This window comes from Suncus etruscus, chromosome 17, assembly GCF_024139225.1.
Source record: "Suncus etruscus isolate mSunEtr1 chromosome 17, mSunEtr1.pri.cur, whole genome shotgun sequence".
NCBI classification, from domain to species: Eukaryota; Metazoa; Chordata; class Mammalia; order Eulipotyphla; family Soricidae; genus Suncus; species Suncus etruscus.
In genome coordinates this window covers 29721472-29737375 of record NC_064864.1, presented here as the reverse complement: position 1 = coordinate 29737375, position 15904 = coordinate 29721472, and the positions used below count along the sequence as shown (strand labels likewise).

Below are 15904 nucleotides of genomic sequence, written 5' to 3'. Positions count from 1 at the left end.
CCATGATTTTGGGGGGGGGGGTGGTCACACCTGGCAGCGCTCATGGGTTACTCTTGGCTCTATGCTCAGAAATCATTTCTGGCAGGCTTGGGGGACCATATGGGATGCCGGGATTTGAACCACCGTCGTCCTGCATGCAATGCAAATGCCCTACCTCCACCCTATCTCTCCAGCCCCATACCGTGGTTTTTGATACCACAGTTCTCAGCTGCTGAGCCTCCTGGAGGAAGGAGGATGTGGGGGGGGGAGGGTGCCCATATTCCCTCCAAAAAGTCTAATGATAACAGCCCAAATACAGCATACCTGAAGTTTAGTTATATTGATGTCCCTGAAGAGAATCGAATCAGAGGGTAGTGAGTGATTCTGGTGATTCTGGGTGATAGATACAGCATGTGTGGCTTTGCCTTGCCTCCTGAGATTGCCAGCTTTCTGCTATGTAGTCAGGGTACCTATGATATTTCATGGCTTGGTTTATATCTCATTTGAGAGAAAGTGAGTGAGTCAGTGGAGCTGGCCCTGTGCAAACATGAAGACTGCCACTTTTTTTTGGGGGGGGGGTTGGGTCACACCCAGCTGTGCTATGGGGTTACTCCTGGCTCTCTGCTCAGAAATTGCTCCTGGCAGGCTCAGGGACCATATGGGATGCTGGGATTCAAACCACCATCCTTTTGCATGAAAGGCAAACGCCCTGCCTCCATGCTATCTCTCTGGCCCCACTTTTTTTTTTTTAAACTAGATTGATTGATTTGGTTGGTTGGTTGATTTTTTTTGGGTCACATCCAGCAGCACTCGGTCACTCCTGGCTTCTACACTGAGAGATTGCCCTTGGCAGGCTGGGGAAGCATACGAGATGCTGGGAATTGAATCTCAAACTTGGTCCTTCTCAGGTAGGCAGCATACAAGGCAAATGCTTTATAGCTACACTATCTCTTCATCACATTTATTTTTATCATGTTGAGCAGCTTTTGTGTTTTATATTCTCAGGCTTTGGGAGACGAAATTGCGGTCTGTTCTCAAGGCAGACACCTTACGCCAGGGGTCTCAAACTCAATTTACCTGGGGGCCGCAGTGCAAAGTCAGTAGTAAGCCTTGAACATTGAGGGCATGACCCAAACAACTAAAACAAAACAAAACAAAAAGATTTCTCTAGGGCAGGGCCACAAAATGTTGTACGGAGGGCCTCAAAAGGCCAGGCCTGCCTTATGCTTTGCGCCACCACTCTGGCTTCCTAGAAACAATTTTCTGTAGAAAGTGATACTAGGGGCCAGAGAGATAGCATGGAGGTAAGGCATTGCCTTTCATGCAGAAGGTCGATGGTCCAAATCCCAGCATCCCATGTGGTCCTCTCAGCCTGCCAGGAGTGATTTCTGAACACAGAGCCAGGAGTAACCCCTGAGCGCTGCCGGGTGTGACCCAAAAACAAAACAAAACAAAAAAAGTGATACTAGCTTTTTACTCAAAAGTAGCAAAGTTGTAGGGTTCATTCGTGTGGATGCCTTAATAGGTACTCTAACTTCCATTATAAAGGTTCTGTAAAGATAAATATTAAACTTAAGAAATACATGTTCAACACCGTCTTGTCCCTCTTGGTTCCTGTCCAAGATACTTAGTGGTAAGGGCATGGAATAACTCCCCCCCCCCCCCTTTGCCTTGGGAGTTGAGGAGCTGTCGTATTCCTGGTAGCTCTCTTATGATAAAGAGGGAACTTAAGAGTGCTTTTAATTGTCTACTCAACCCTAAAATGTAAGATGTCCAATTTTGCTGTTCTTTTATCTTTTTTTTTTTTTAAGGGCTTTTTTATTTTATTTTTATTTTTGGTGGGGAGAAGGCACACCTGGCAGTGCTCTGGATTTACTCCTGCCTCTGTGCTGAGGGACTACTCCTGGTGGAACTCAGTGGGTTGAACCTGGGTTGGCATGGCAAGCAATCCTACCTACTGTATTATTCTACCCTCCTTTATTTTGGGGTCTTTACCCATTGATGTTCAGGATTTTTTAATGAGTTAGTTCCTCAGGGATTACTCTTGGTGGTGCTTGGCACATTCCTAGAGTGACAGGGATTGAACCCAGGTTGGCCATGTGCAAGGCAAGTGCCTTTCTCATTGTACTGTTGCTCTGGCCCAAATTCTTAGGTTTATAAAAAGTTGAATACAGTTCTGGGACTACTTCTATACATCATCTCTCCATTCTAAAAATGTGAACATTTTCTTGTGACTAGATTCTTAAATTATACTTATCAAGATGTTTGCCTTTACTCATTTAGAAAACCTTTCTTTTATTTTTTTAATCTTTTAGGGGGCCGGGAGGTTTTTGGGTCACACCTAAGCTGTCTATGCACAAGGTTTATTCCTGGTTTTGTGTTCAGGGAATAACTCCTAGTGGAGTGAAGGGAACCATATGGGATGCCAAGGATAAAGTACAAATGCCCGGTAATATCTCTCCAGTCCTCATATTTTTTTTTTTGCGGGGAGGGGACACAACTATGGCACTTAGGAGTTATTCCTGCCTTACAAATCACTCCTGGCGGGGCCAGCAAGGTGGCGCTAGAGGTAAGGTGTCTGCCTTGCAAGCGCTAGCATAGGACAGACTGCGGTTCGATCCCCCAGCGTCCCATATGGTCCCCCCAAGCCAGGGGTGATTTCTGAGCATTTAGCCAGGAGTAACCCCTGAGCATCAAACGTGTGTGGCCCGAAAAAACAAAACAAAACAAAACAAAAATATCACTCCTGGCAGACTCAGGAACCATTTAGGATACAGGGATTGAACCCCAGGTCTGTCCTGGGTCAGCCATGTGCAAGGCAAATGTCCTACTGCTGTGCTCTCTCCGGTCCCTCAGATCATATTTTTTACTATAGCATTATATCTCATTTGTTTAAGTTTATTTTAAACTTTAATCTACCCTCTCTCCTGGTCTGGAGGGTGTGTAAGGGTGTATATAGCTGGGACTCCTGTATGCAAATTATACTCTAGCTCTTTGAGCCATCTTTTAAGACTCTTAATGTCTAGTGTGTGTGTTAGAGAGGGAGGACACATCTAGAAATGCTCAGACTTTTTTTGTTTGTTTTTGGGTCACACCCAGTGGTGCTCAGGGGTTACTCCTGGCTCTGCGCTCAGAAATTGCTCCTGGCAGGCATAGGGGACCATATGGGGTGCCAGAATTCGAACCTCTGTTTGTCCTGGACCATCCAGGATGGTGCTGTGTGCAAGGCAAACGTCTTACTGCTGTACTCTCTCTGGCTGGCCCAGCTCGAGCTTATTTTTGACTGCTCAGGGATCACTCCTGGTGGAGTTTGAGGAACTGTATCAGGTACTAGGGAATCAATTCTTGATTGGCTATGTGTAAGGCAAGGGGCCTTCTCTATACTCACTCTTACCATCTAATATTTAAGTTTTATTTATTTTTTTGGTTTTTGGGTCATGCCCAGCAGCGCTCAGGGGTTACTTCTGGCTCTATGTTCCGATATTACTCTTGGCAGGCTTGGGGGACCATATGGGATGCTGGGATTCAAACCTCCATCCTTCTGCATGCAAGGCATGCTTTCTCTCCAGCCCCTCAGAAATTCTTATCTGCAAATGTAGTTACTATTGCTATAAAACCGATGTTTTTTTTTATTTCAGTTGTGTCCATCATCCCCACCCTTCTTCCAATTAACCTAGGACTTTTGTCACAGAACACCCCTCCCCCCTCTTTTGTGTCATTGTTAACAGGGCATAAAGATGTCTTGTTTCGAGAGTACTCTTTAGAATGTGGAGTTCTAGGACTGTGTGCATTATGGATTAAAAAAAAAAAAAGACTTCTCCAGCCTCTTATATGAAGATACTTCATTTTTATCTTCATGCTTCTGCTACAGGTTATAATCTGGACTCAAAAATGTGCAAAGACTTTTTTTTGTGTGCTTTTTGGGTCATACCCGGCAGTGCTCCGGTTATTTCTGGCCCCAGGCTCAGAAATTGCTCCTGGCAGGCATGGGGACCATATGGGACGCTGGAATTCGAACTGATGACCTCCTGCATGCAAGGCAAATGCCTTACCAATGTATCTCTCCGGCCCATGTGCAAAGACTTTTATTTCCATTTGGCACACTTCTTTGCTAGCCAGCGGGGATTCAGTCTACATAGCTTGCCAGATACTAAGATAACTACAGCATAGGCTCTTAATTTGCTTGACTGGTTTTATAGCAGTGTATTTTTTTCTGTTTTTTTTTTTTAAGTTATATTAAATATTTGTGTAACTTAAAGGGATAATATTTGTCAGAAGATGAGATCGTCATCTCGCAGGGCCAAGTACTCATGATGAATAAAGATATTTATTTAGGTTTTGGGGCTCACCTGGTTCTTTATTTTAGTCAGGGATCACTCCTGGTGGGCGTGGTTGTCCATATGGAATGCTAGGCATTGAACCTAGATCATTTGCTTACAAAGCAAACACCCTATCCTAAGTACTATCTTTCAGGCCCTTTCAGTTTGTTTTTAGTAACAGTTGTGTAGAGGTTTTATTCTCATTGTAAAGATGAAAACAATTTGGAGAGGTTGTATACCATATTTTTCGGTGTATTAGATGACTTTTTAACCCATGATAAAATTCTTAAAAGTCGGGGGGGGGGGGTGTTTGTGCTGAAACTTACTCCAGCCAGCTTCAAGGACAAGTGATCTGGGTGCTCAGTCCTCTGTTTAGCTTTTATGGGACACAGGAGGCACTCTGTCTCCCTCTAGCTGTCCTATTAATCACTGCACCCCAGCCAGCTGTTCTTGGAGGAGCCCCCTCTCCCTGCTCTCAATGTAGATCATATCACAGTCTTTCACTACAATGACGTGTAAAGTGATTATTTGCACTCCAGAACCTAGCTTTATTAAACATAAACTGTTAACCTTTGAGGGTTCTTTTCTTTTTCTCTTACATTTTTTTTTTTTTTTTTTTTTTTTGGTTTTTGGGCCACACCCGTTTGACGCTCAGGGGTTACTCCTGGCTATGAGCTCAGAAATTGCTCCTGGCTTGGGGAGACCATATGGGACACCGGGGGATCGAACCGTGGTCCGTCCAAGGCTAGCGCTTGTAAGGCAGACACCTTACCTCTAGCGCCACCTTCCCGGCCCCTTTCTCTTACATTTTTAAATTTACATTTAGTGTGCGTTGAGAGGTAGTCTTATATGGCAAATATAGCCCATTCCTATGTTTTAACAGGAAAAATAGGGAGTTGTCTTACATACCAGAATATATGGTAATTTGAATTATTCAAGGGAGATTTGAAGAAAGATATCCAAAGTGTTCTTTTCATACATACAGCACTGTTCACTGCTGTATTGATGATTGAATGTATTATTGAATGTAGTTTTATATATATATTTTGTTTTTGGGCCACACCCGGCGATGCTCAAGGGTTATTCCTGGCTATGCCCTCAGAAATCGCTCCTGGCTCAGGGGACCATATGAGATGCATAGGTCCGTCCTAGGATCAGCCGCATGCAAGGCAAACGCCCTACCACTGTGCTATCTCTTCAGCCCCTAGTTTTATATTTTAAATGACCTCCCTTGCATGTAGCTAACCTGGGTTTGTCCCTTACTAGTTTCTTGAGCCTGCCAGGAGTGATACCTGCATACTACCAGGTATATTTTGAAGGTGTCTCCCAACCAATGCTCAGTAGTTTTAGAGATCACTTCTAGTGATGTTCATTCACCCATCCAGATCAGACAGTTCAATGTGTAGGTGATCAGTGGGTGATCATCTCCAGATTTCATTAGAGCCAAACTGATTCATTAGATTTCTCCTGGACCATGCCTATGTTGCTTGAGCTCAATGTGGTACCAGGGTTCAAACTTTTGACATATGATTTACATGTACTAACCACTGAACATCTCTGTGGCCCCTTTACTAAGTAAATTTTAAGCATTTTCATTTGAAAAAACTCAATACTTCTGAGAAAATTTGGCTGATCAGTGCCATTCTGAATTGATCCAGTTGGTTATAACATTGCTGGAATTACTGAATTCAGGGTGATATTTTATTTTTTGGTTTTTAGATCATACCTGGTGGCACTCAGGGGTTACTCCTGACTCTGCCCTCAGAAATAGCCCCTGGCAGGCTTGGGAGATCTTATGGGATGCTGTGGGAAATCAAATCGGAGTCCATCCTGGGTTGGCCACGTGCAAGGTAAATACCTTGTCGCTGTGCATCTCTCCGGCCCCCAGGATGATAATTTTAAGGAATTTAATGTTTTGGGAGAGGTCAGAGTTAAAGATGAGAGCCAAGTACTGAAAAGGTTAAAATTATTGTGGTTATTTTAAATTATTTTGATTACTTAAAAATTAAAATTACCTTTTTTTTTGTTTTTGGCTCACACCTGGCAGTGCTCGGGTTATTCCTGGCTTCCAGGCTCAGAAATCGCTCCTGGCAGGCTTGGGGGACCATATGGGATGCCGGGATTTGAACCAATGACCTGCATGAAAGGCAAACGCCTTACCTTCATGCTATCTCTCCGGCCCCAAAATTACATTTTCCAGTTAGCCTACTTCTGGGTATATATCTAAATGAAATAAAATCACTATTCAGAGTGAAAAGAGATTATTCTGCACTATTTCCACATATGCTTCTGGGCTTTTTTTGGTTTGTTTTGGGGCCAACTTGATGGTACCCATGGGCTATTCCTGGCTCTGATCAGGAGTTACGATTGGTGTTGCTGGGGGTAGCTGGCTATACACAGTTACGGGGATTTGAACCAGGATTGACCTTGTACAAAAACAACTTCCTTGCACCGGAGCCATGGCGCAAGCAGTAAAGCGTCTGTTTGCCTTGCCCATGCAAGCCCAGTACGAACCTGGGTTCAATCCCTGGTGTCCCATATGGTCCCCCAGCCAGGAGCGATTTCTGAGTGCATAGTCAGGAGTAACCCCTGAGCATCACCGGTGTGGCCCAAAAAACAAAACAACAAAACAAAAAAACCCAACTTTCTTAACTGTGTATTATCTCTGATTTATGTTAATTTTCACATTGTTCTCACTCATGTTTTTATCCTTTAACTTATTTTTTTGTGCAGATAAAGTGGAGAGTTTTAGTGAAGAACCTGAAAAGAATAGTCACCATATTTATAAAAATGCTGAAGATAGTACTAAGAAATCCAGTGTGGCAAGTACAGTGGTTTCTGGGTACAAAGCTGATGAAATCAAGGAAACAAATGATACTTGGAATTCCCAACTTGGAAAAAGGTCAGATTCTCCATCAGAAACATCTTCGGTTAAGGAATCTATAAAAACTGGTTTGTATGAATGGGAGAATGATTTTGAAGATGTAAGATCAGAAGATTTTATTTTAAGATTGGATAGTGATCCTCTTTTGGAGATGAAAGAGGAGGATTTAAAAAATCGGTTGGAAGCCATCGAGGAAGACCTTGTGCAAAGTGTTCTTAGGCCAAGCAACTGTAGGACGTATTGTAGGGCCAATAAAGCAAAACCCTCACAAGGAGCATCAAATTTTGATAAGCTAATGGATGGCACCAGTCAGGCCTTAGCCAAAACAAACATTGAATCAAGTAAAGATGGCCTGAATCAGGCAAAAAAAGGCAGTGCAAGTTGTGGGACCAGTTTTAGAGGGACGGTTGGACGGACTAGAGATTACACTGTTTTACATCCATCTTGCTTGTCAGTTTGCAATGTTACCATCCAGGATACTATGGAACGCAGCATGGATGAGTTTACTGCATCAACTCCTGCAGATTTGGGAGAAGCTGGCCGTCTACGAAAGAAGGCAGATATTGCAACTTCAAAGACCACTACTAGATTTCGACCCAGTAATACTAAGTCCAAAAAGGATGTTAAACTTGAATTTTTTGGTTTTGAAGATCATGATGAAACAGGAGGTGATGAAGGAGGCTCTGGGAGTTCTAATTATAAAATTAAGTATTTTGGCTTTGATGATCTCAGTGAAAGTGAAGATGAAGATGAAGATGATTGTCAAGTAGAAAGAAAGTCAAGCAAAAAAAGAACTAAAACGACTCCATCACCCTCCTTGCAGCCGCCTCCAGAAAGCAACGATAATTCCCAGGATAGTCAATCTAGTGCTAATAATGCAGGTAAGACTTTTTTATGTGTGTGTGTTTTTTTTTTTTTTTAGGCATAAACTGACAGTTTCTTAGTTTCCTCTTTCAGCTTGTTTAATTTTATTAGAAGTAGTTATTTAGAACCATACAGAACCTTTTCTAAAGACACTGTGTGTATATTCCCTCTTTTTCCTCCCCCAGCCTCCTTCCCCACTTTGGGGAATCACACAGTGATGCATACATCACATGGGGAAGAACCATGTGGTGTGAGGGATCAAACTTGGGGTTTGCACGAGAAAAGTTTGTGCTTTACTTTTTGAGACATCTCCCCTGCCCTCAAAGGTACAGTAATTTTAAATGGTAGTAATCTAGTTCCACTTTATAGGGAAAACCAGTGTGTAGGTTGAACCATCTGGATTTGTTTTAATTCTGTTACCTGTGTGTGTACAGAGATACCAGTTGAAAACCCAAATGCTAGGGTGACAGGATAGATTTTGGGGCATTTGTTATCATTATCATCATCCTCATTATCATCATCATTGTTCTTTTGCTTTGGGTCACATTGACCTCCTGGCTCTATGCTCAAGATGACTCTTGGTGGTGCTTGGTACCATAACGAGTAAGATGTCAGGAATCGACTGGGTTGGCCATGTGCTGAGTATGCTCCCTACCCTCTGTACTCTCTGGCCCTAAGTTTTTGGACATTTAGAACTATGTTGATAATAAGAGAAAATTGAAAAATTAAAATTAATAGAGTTGTTTTGTTGTGGTATCCCACTCCCACCCTTGGACTTGGTCTGTGGTCAGGGATTACTCCTGGCAAGGCTCTGGGACCATATATGGTGCTATGGATCAAACCAGGTCTGCTCCATGCAAAGGCACACATCCTACCAGTTATACTCTGTCTCAGACCCTAGTGTTAAAAAGATCTTAAGAAATCTTAGGTTCAGGGCCAGGGATGTAGCTCAAAACGAGTGCATGCTTTGTATGCTGGAGCCCAAGTTAAGTCCCTAGCACTGTATGAATCCTCTGAATACTGGTACCATAAGTGTACTTCCCCTATTCCTTTATAAAATAAAACAAAAGAAATGAATGTTGTTTATTTTATTATTTGTTTTTTTGGTCACATCCAGTGGCACTCAGGGGGTTACTCCTGGCTCTGCCCTCAGAAATCATTCCTGGCAGACTCGGGACCATATGGGGTGCCGGGATTTTAACTACTGTCTGTCCTGGATCGGCTGCTTGCAAGGCAAATGCCCCACTGTAGTTCTATCTCTCTGCCCCCATTTTGTTTTTTGAAGTTAATTTTAAATTTTAAAAATAAAAAAAAATTATTTTGATTCGTACCCAGCAATTATCAGTGGTTTCTCCTGGCTCTGCATTTAGGATTCACTCCTGGCAGAGTGCCCAGGGACCATGCTGGGGTAGAACCCAGGTTGGCAGTGCAAGGCAAGTGTCCTACCTGCTATACTCTCACTCTGGGCTCATAATTCTTTTTTTTTTCCCTTCCCCTGTTTTTGGGTCACACCTGGCATTTCTCTGGAGTTACTCCTGGCTCTGTGCTCAGAAATCACTCCTGGCAGGCACGAGGGACCATGTGGGATGCTGGGATTTGAACCACCATGCATCCTGGACCGGCTCTGTGCAAGGCAGATGCCCTACCGCTGTGTTGTCTCTCCAGCCCATAGGCCCATAATTCTTTTTTTTTTTTTTTTGGTTTTTGGGTCACATCCAGTGATGCTCAGGGTTTACTCCTGGCTGTTTGCTCAGAAATAGCTCCTGGCAGGCACGGGGGATCATATGGGACACCGGCACCGGGATTCGAATCAACCGCCTTTGGTCCTAGATCCGCTGCTTGCAAGGCAAACGCTGCTGTGCTATCTCTCCAGGCCCCAGGCCCATAATTCTTAAATTTAAAGTTAAGGTTAAAATTTAGTCCTATGAGTTATTTTCTTAAACTAATTATACTAAAATTGAGAGTGCTAGTTAAGCCTTTTTTTTTTTTTTTTTGGTTTTTGGGCCACACCCAATGGTGCTCAGGGGTTACTCCTGGCTGTCTGCTCAGAAATAGCTCCTGGCAGGCACGGGGGACCATGGGGGACCATATGGGACACCGGGATTCGAACCAAACACCTTTGGTCCTGGATTGGCTGCTTGCAGGGCAAACGCCGCTGTGCTATCCCTCCGGACCCTAGTTAAGCCTTTATTCATTCTTTTTTGTCTTTTTTGGGGGCCATATCCAGGGATTCAGGTTACTTCTGGCAATGCTTTGCTGCCATAGGGGATGCTGAGGATTGAACCCGGGTTGGCTGTGTGCAAGGCAAACCAAACTCCCTATCCCCTGTATTATCTCTCTGACCCCTTTATTCATTGTTAATAGTGAAATTTTAATTTTTCTCACTGCAGTAGGACCAGTAACTGCTCCTCAAGGAGTTGTTATTCTCACTACGAGAGACATACTAATGAAATAGCTTTGCTATATGGAGCCATTATTGACCTGGACTTTGAAGATATTGGCTTTTTTTTTTTTTTTTTTTTTTTGGTTTTTGGGCCACACCCGGTAACACTCAGGGGTTACTCCTGGCTATGAGCTCAGAAGTCGCTCCTGGTTTGGGGGACCATATGGGACACCGGGGGATCGAATCGCGGTCCGTTCAAGGCTAGCGCAGGCAAGGCAGGCACCTTACCTTTAGCGCCACCGCCCGGCCCCAGGTATTGGCTTTTTGAACTAGGAAGAATTTATCAAAGCTCCTGTCTGGGATACAGGGGCTTTATTTTATCTTATTTTTAAATTTTTGGGCTATACTTGGTGACGCTCAGGGGGTTACTCCTGGCTATGAGTTCAGAAATTGGTCCAGCACATCCAATATGGGATGCTAGGGGATTGAACCGTGGTTCATTCTGGGTTTGTTCTGGGTCAGCCTCATGTAAGGCAAACGCCCTACCGCTGTGCCATTGCTCCAGCCCCAGGGGCCTCTATTTTTATTTAACTGTTTACAGATTTTTTGGTATGAATTTGAATTTCCTTGTTAAGTTGTCCCCCCCACTTCAAAGTACCATATGGTAAACTTATTCTTCTGATCCATAGTCAGACGCGTTATCCACTGTGCCACTGGCCCGACAGTGAACTTATTCTTACAGGTGAATTTTTTCTGATTGTAATTTACTTGAGATTACCTGTCATTTTACTTTTGACTCACAATTTTGTTTTGCTTAAGATTAATTCAAAAAATAAAATAATACAGTGGTAGCCTCAGGGGATCTTAATGTAAATTATATAAGGATATTTTCAAAATTAATGTCTTGAGTCCCTTTTGGAGGACTGAACTTCATAGATTTCTTTGCTAATCCCTTGAGATCTGACTAGGTAGACAAGTTTTATTGCTTTTTTATGTAACTACTTAAAACTTGCTCTTCCTGTCATTGTGTAATATTTAGCTCTTAGGCTAACTAACCTTGATAGCAATGACCTATTCTACAGTTGAAAAATCTATGGCTAAGATTTATGCCATAAATCTTGGGAACATATGACTTAAATTATCAATGTGGAATCGTTACTGGGAAAGAAGGGGCTCAAATGGTAGATAGATAATGTGTGTATGTGAGGCCTCCCTGGGTTCGGTTTCCTGGTGGTCACCCATCATTGCCAGGTTGTGGTTCCCTCAATAAAAACATAGAAATTTTGATTATATATTCATTTTTATTTTTTTATTTGGATTTTTTTTTTTTTTTGCTTGGGGACCCTATTGGATGCCAGAATTCAAACCTGGGTCTGTCTTGTTGCCCACATGCAAGTCAAAGGCCTTACCACACTGTACTATTGCTCTGGTCCCTATATATTTTGTTGTTGTTGTTGTTTTGTATTGTTTTATTTTTTGGGCCACACCCAGTGATGCCCAGGGGTTACTCCTGACTATGCCCTCAGAAATTGCTCCTGGCTTGGGGGTGCGTGTAAGGCAGATGCGCTTGCACCACTGCTCTGGCCCCTATATATTCATTTTTAAAGCTTCAAGCTGATACATGCTTTTTATTTCTACTTGTTACTTTTTTTAATTTTTGCCCACACTGTGCTGTGCTCAGGGTCACTCCCTACTTTGCTCCAGGCATATCTCTTTAAGTCCTCAAGGGACAATTTGCACTGCCAGGGATTGAACCCAGGCTTTCTTGTATGCTTCCTTCCTTATGCTTTAGCCCTTTGAATTACATCTTTTGCCCTTAAGGGCAAAAATTTTCTAATTTCTTTTTATTTTTTTATTTTTTTGGGGGGGGCCACACCCGGTGCCTCTCAGGGGTTACTCCTGGCTATCTGCTCAGAAATAGCTCCTGGCAGGTATGAGGGATATATGGGATGCCGGGATTTGAACCAACCACCTTGGGTCCTGGGTCGGCTGCTTGCGAGGCAAACACTGCTGTGCTATCTCTCCGGCCCCTAATTTTCTAATTTCTTTTTTTTTTTTTTTTTTTTTTTTTTTGTGGTTTTTGGGTCATACCCGGCAGTGCTCAGGGGTTACTCCTGGCTCCATGCTCAGAAATTGCTCCTGGCAGGCACGGGGGACCATATGGGATTTGAACCGATGACCTTCTGCATGAAATTGAAACGCCTTACCTCCATGCTATCTCTCCGGCCCTAATTTTCTAATTTCTGATTTTTTCTAATTAGAATTTTTTTTTCTAATTTCTAAAAATTAGAAAGTATATTATCAATACATAAGTTGGGATGTGAGTCAACATAGTGTCTGAAACAGCAAACATTTACAGAGCTGAAATAGAGTTGTCTTGGTTTTGTTTTGGTAGGGAATGTTGCCATTTGGGAATTTCATTTCTTGATTTTGTGTTAAAATTTGTAAGTAATTGAAGTATCTTGTACTCTTGGTCATTTTTATGATTTTTTCTTTTTGCCAAGGGTAAGCTATGTTCTTTGCTTTTTATCTTTTAATGTGCTGTATGGGATGTTCTTGTGCCTTTATAGTGGCCTGTGTTAATTTAATGGGCCAGCATTGTTGAGTGTACTTCAATTCTTAAAAAATGTTGTACATGGGGCCGGCGGTGGCGATGAAGGTAAGGTGCCTGCCTTGCCTGCACTAACCTTGGACGGACCGCGGTTCGATCCCCCGGTGTCCCATATGGTCCCCCAAGCCAGGAGCAACTTCTGAGCACATAGCCAGGAGTAACCCCTGAGTGTTACCGGGTGTGGCCCAAACCCCCCCCCCCCAAAAAAAAAAAGTTGTACATCGATATTCTGTGTTAAAATTAGACCATATCTGTGTAAGTATCCATATATGTAATATCTGGGGACTGGAGAGTTAGTACAGTGAATATGGTTGCCTTGCATGCAGCCAACAAAGTTTTTGCTCCCTTGATCTCTACCAGGAGTGATCCCTGAGTGCAGAGCCAGGAATAAATAAACTCAGAGCACTGCTAGGTGTGGCCCCAAAACTTCTCTCTCCAAGCCCCCAAAACCCGCACATCAGCAGTTAAATAAACTTAAAGAACAAGTCAGTTTTGAATATGATTTACTTTGCCATTTATATGACAAAATAAACTAGGGAACCTATGCAACTCAACTTTTGATTTTCTCTTTTTGGGTGGAGGGTGGGAGTGTATCCACAACGAATAGTGGCCAGGGCCTGTGTCTTTGGGGTTATTCCTAGTGGTACTACACATTGAATGGAGTTTAGCCACATGCAAGGAAAACAACCTGTTAATCCCTGTACTGTTTATTTCTCTGTTCCCTTAATTCTCTGAATATGGGGAAAAGAAGGTGAGAATAGGAGAGTATAGATAGAGTTGGCAGTTGTATTGCACTTTTATTCTTTTCTCCCCATAATATCTTAGGTTGCTTGGTAGGTAACTTGAAATATTAAAAAGCTAGCTAGTTTTGATTGCCATTTCAGAAAACTTGGATTTTACAGAGGACTTGCCTGGTGTGCCTGAAAGTGTGAAGAAGCCCACAAATAAACAAGGAGATAAATTGAAGGAAAATACCAGAAAAATTTTTAGTGGCCCCAAACGGGTAAGTAAATCACTGTTGGTGATTTATTTTATTTATTACTGGAGGGCTCAACTCTTTCCTCCCCACCCCTCCTTATTTCAGCTCCCTAGGCTACATCCAGTTCAGGCCAGGGCCAGGCCTGGCAGTACTGGACATTGAACTCAAGGCCTCTCACTTAGAATAGATTTGTTCCACACTTAAGCTGTGTCCCAAGCCCACAACTCTTTTTTTTTAAAACTTACTAACAAGTAACAATTAATAATTGTTTTCAAAGGATATCGGTCTTTTCTGTTGAGAAGGTGAGAAGAGGGGGCATACCCAGCATTGCTCTGGACATCTTCCTTCCTGACTCAGTATTCAGGGATCACTCCTTGTGGTGCTGGGGATGCATATGTAATGTGAGGAATTAGCCAGAGATGGCTGCATTGATTTTGTTCTTGGGCCACACCCTGTAGTAGTGCTCAGGGCTTACTCCTGGCTCTTCGTTCAGGAATCACCCCTGACAGGGTTCTAGAGACTGAGATTCTGGTTGGCCAAAGGCAAGTCTCTCTACTTGCTGCTACTCTCTCTCCAGTCCTTATATTTGTCTTTTGTTGTGTTGTTTTTGAGTTACACCAGGCAGTGCTCAGGGGTTACACCTGGTTCTGCATTCTGGAATTACTCCTGGTGGACTGGGACCACATGGGATGCTGGAATTCGAACCAGGGTTGGGTACGTGCAAGGTAAATGCCTTAACACTACATAGACATAGGCCCTTGTTCTTCATTTTAAAAACATTGTAACCAGTAGCTTGAGTGTGGTAAAAACATACATGGTATTTGCAATATAGAATTTAGTGACTTAAGTTACTTCCATTATCTGAACTCAAACCTTTATCTGGAACAAGACTTCTGTTAATTTTTTTTCCTCTTTGTCCCACAATCCTTATTAAATTCTATTCTATAGTCAGTCTCTATAAGTTTGTTTATTCTTTCTTTTTTTCTTTTTTTTTTGATTTTTGGGCCACATCCGGCATTGCTCAGGGTTTCCTCCTGACTTTGTGCTTAGAAGTTGCTCCTGGTAGGCTCGGGGGACCATATGGGATTCTGGGATTCGAACCAGGGTCTGTCCTGTCTTGGCCACTTGCAAGGCAAAAATGTCTTACTGTTGTGCTATTGCTCCAGCCCCAAGTTTGTCTATTCTAACTTTACCATATAACATTTGTCTTTTGGATATTTTACTTACAAAGTTGGCTTTTTTTTCCTGTCCAAATAATTTGTGGGAATATAAATTATTTTATTTATCCATTAATTTGTTGGGGGCATATTGACTTTCATTAAGAATAAGATAGGGACATTTGTTTTCCTGTATATTTGTTTGAGTCCTTTTAAAATTTTTGCATATATAGTAGGAGTGTGATTTTTGGAACTTACGGTAGGTCTTTGTTAAGTTTTCCTATACTGTGGGGTCAGGAATATGATTCCATGGTAGAATACTTAAGATGCTTTACATGTGTGAAATTCTAGGTTCAATTCCCAGCACTGGCCCTGAGAAACTGCTAAAAGTCATTTGAATGTAATGAAATGGCTACACTAGTTTCTGTTCTATCAGCAATGCACCGAGAGTACCTTTTTCACATTCTCACCAGCTCTTGTTATTCTCTGAACATTTTTTTTTGGGGGGGGGGGGGAGGGTCACTCCCAGCAGTGCTCAGGGGTTACTCCTGGCTGTCTGCTCAGAAATAGCTCCTGGCAGGCACGGGGGACCATATGGGATGCCGGGATTCTAACCAACGTCCTTCTGCATGCAAGGCAAACGCCTTACCGCTGTGCTATCTCTCTGGCTCCTATTTTCTGAACTTTTAAAAATAAACTGTCCTGGGGGCCGGGCGGTGGCGCTGGAG

General features: G+C 42.8%; 1 protein-coding gene across 1 annotated transcript in view; it reads left to right on the top strand.

Moving 5' to 3' along the window:
* WAPL (WAPL cohesin release factor) overlaps positions 1–15904 on the top strand; it is an 82002-nt gene that overhangs the window by 7022 nt on the left and 59076 nt on the right. The window contains exons 2-3 of the mRNA XM_049790642.1: positions 7032–8063; positions 13925–14043. Of these exons, the coding sequence (XP_049646599.1) occupies positions 7032–8063; positions 13925–14043 (1151 nt within the window). The remainder of the gene's footprint in view (positions 1–7031; positions 8064–13924; positions 14044–15904) is intronic.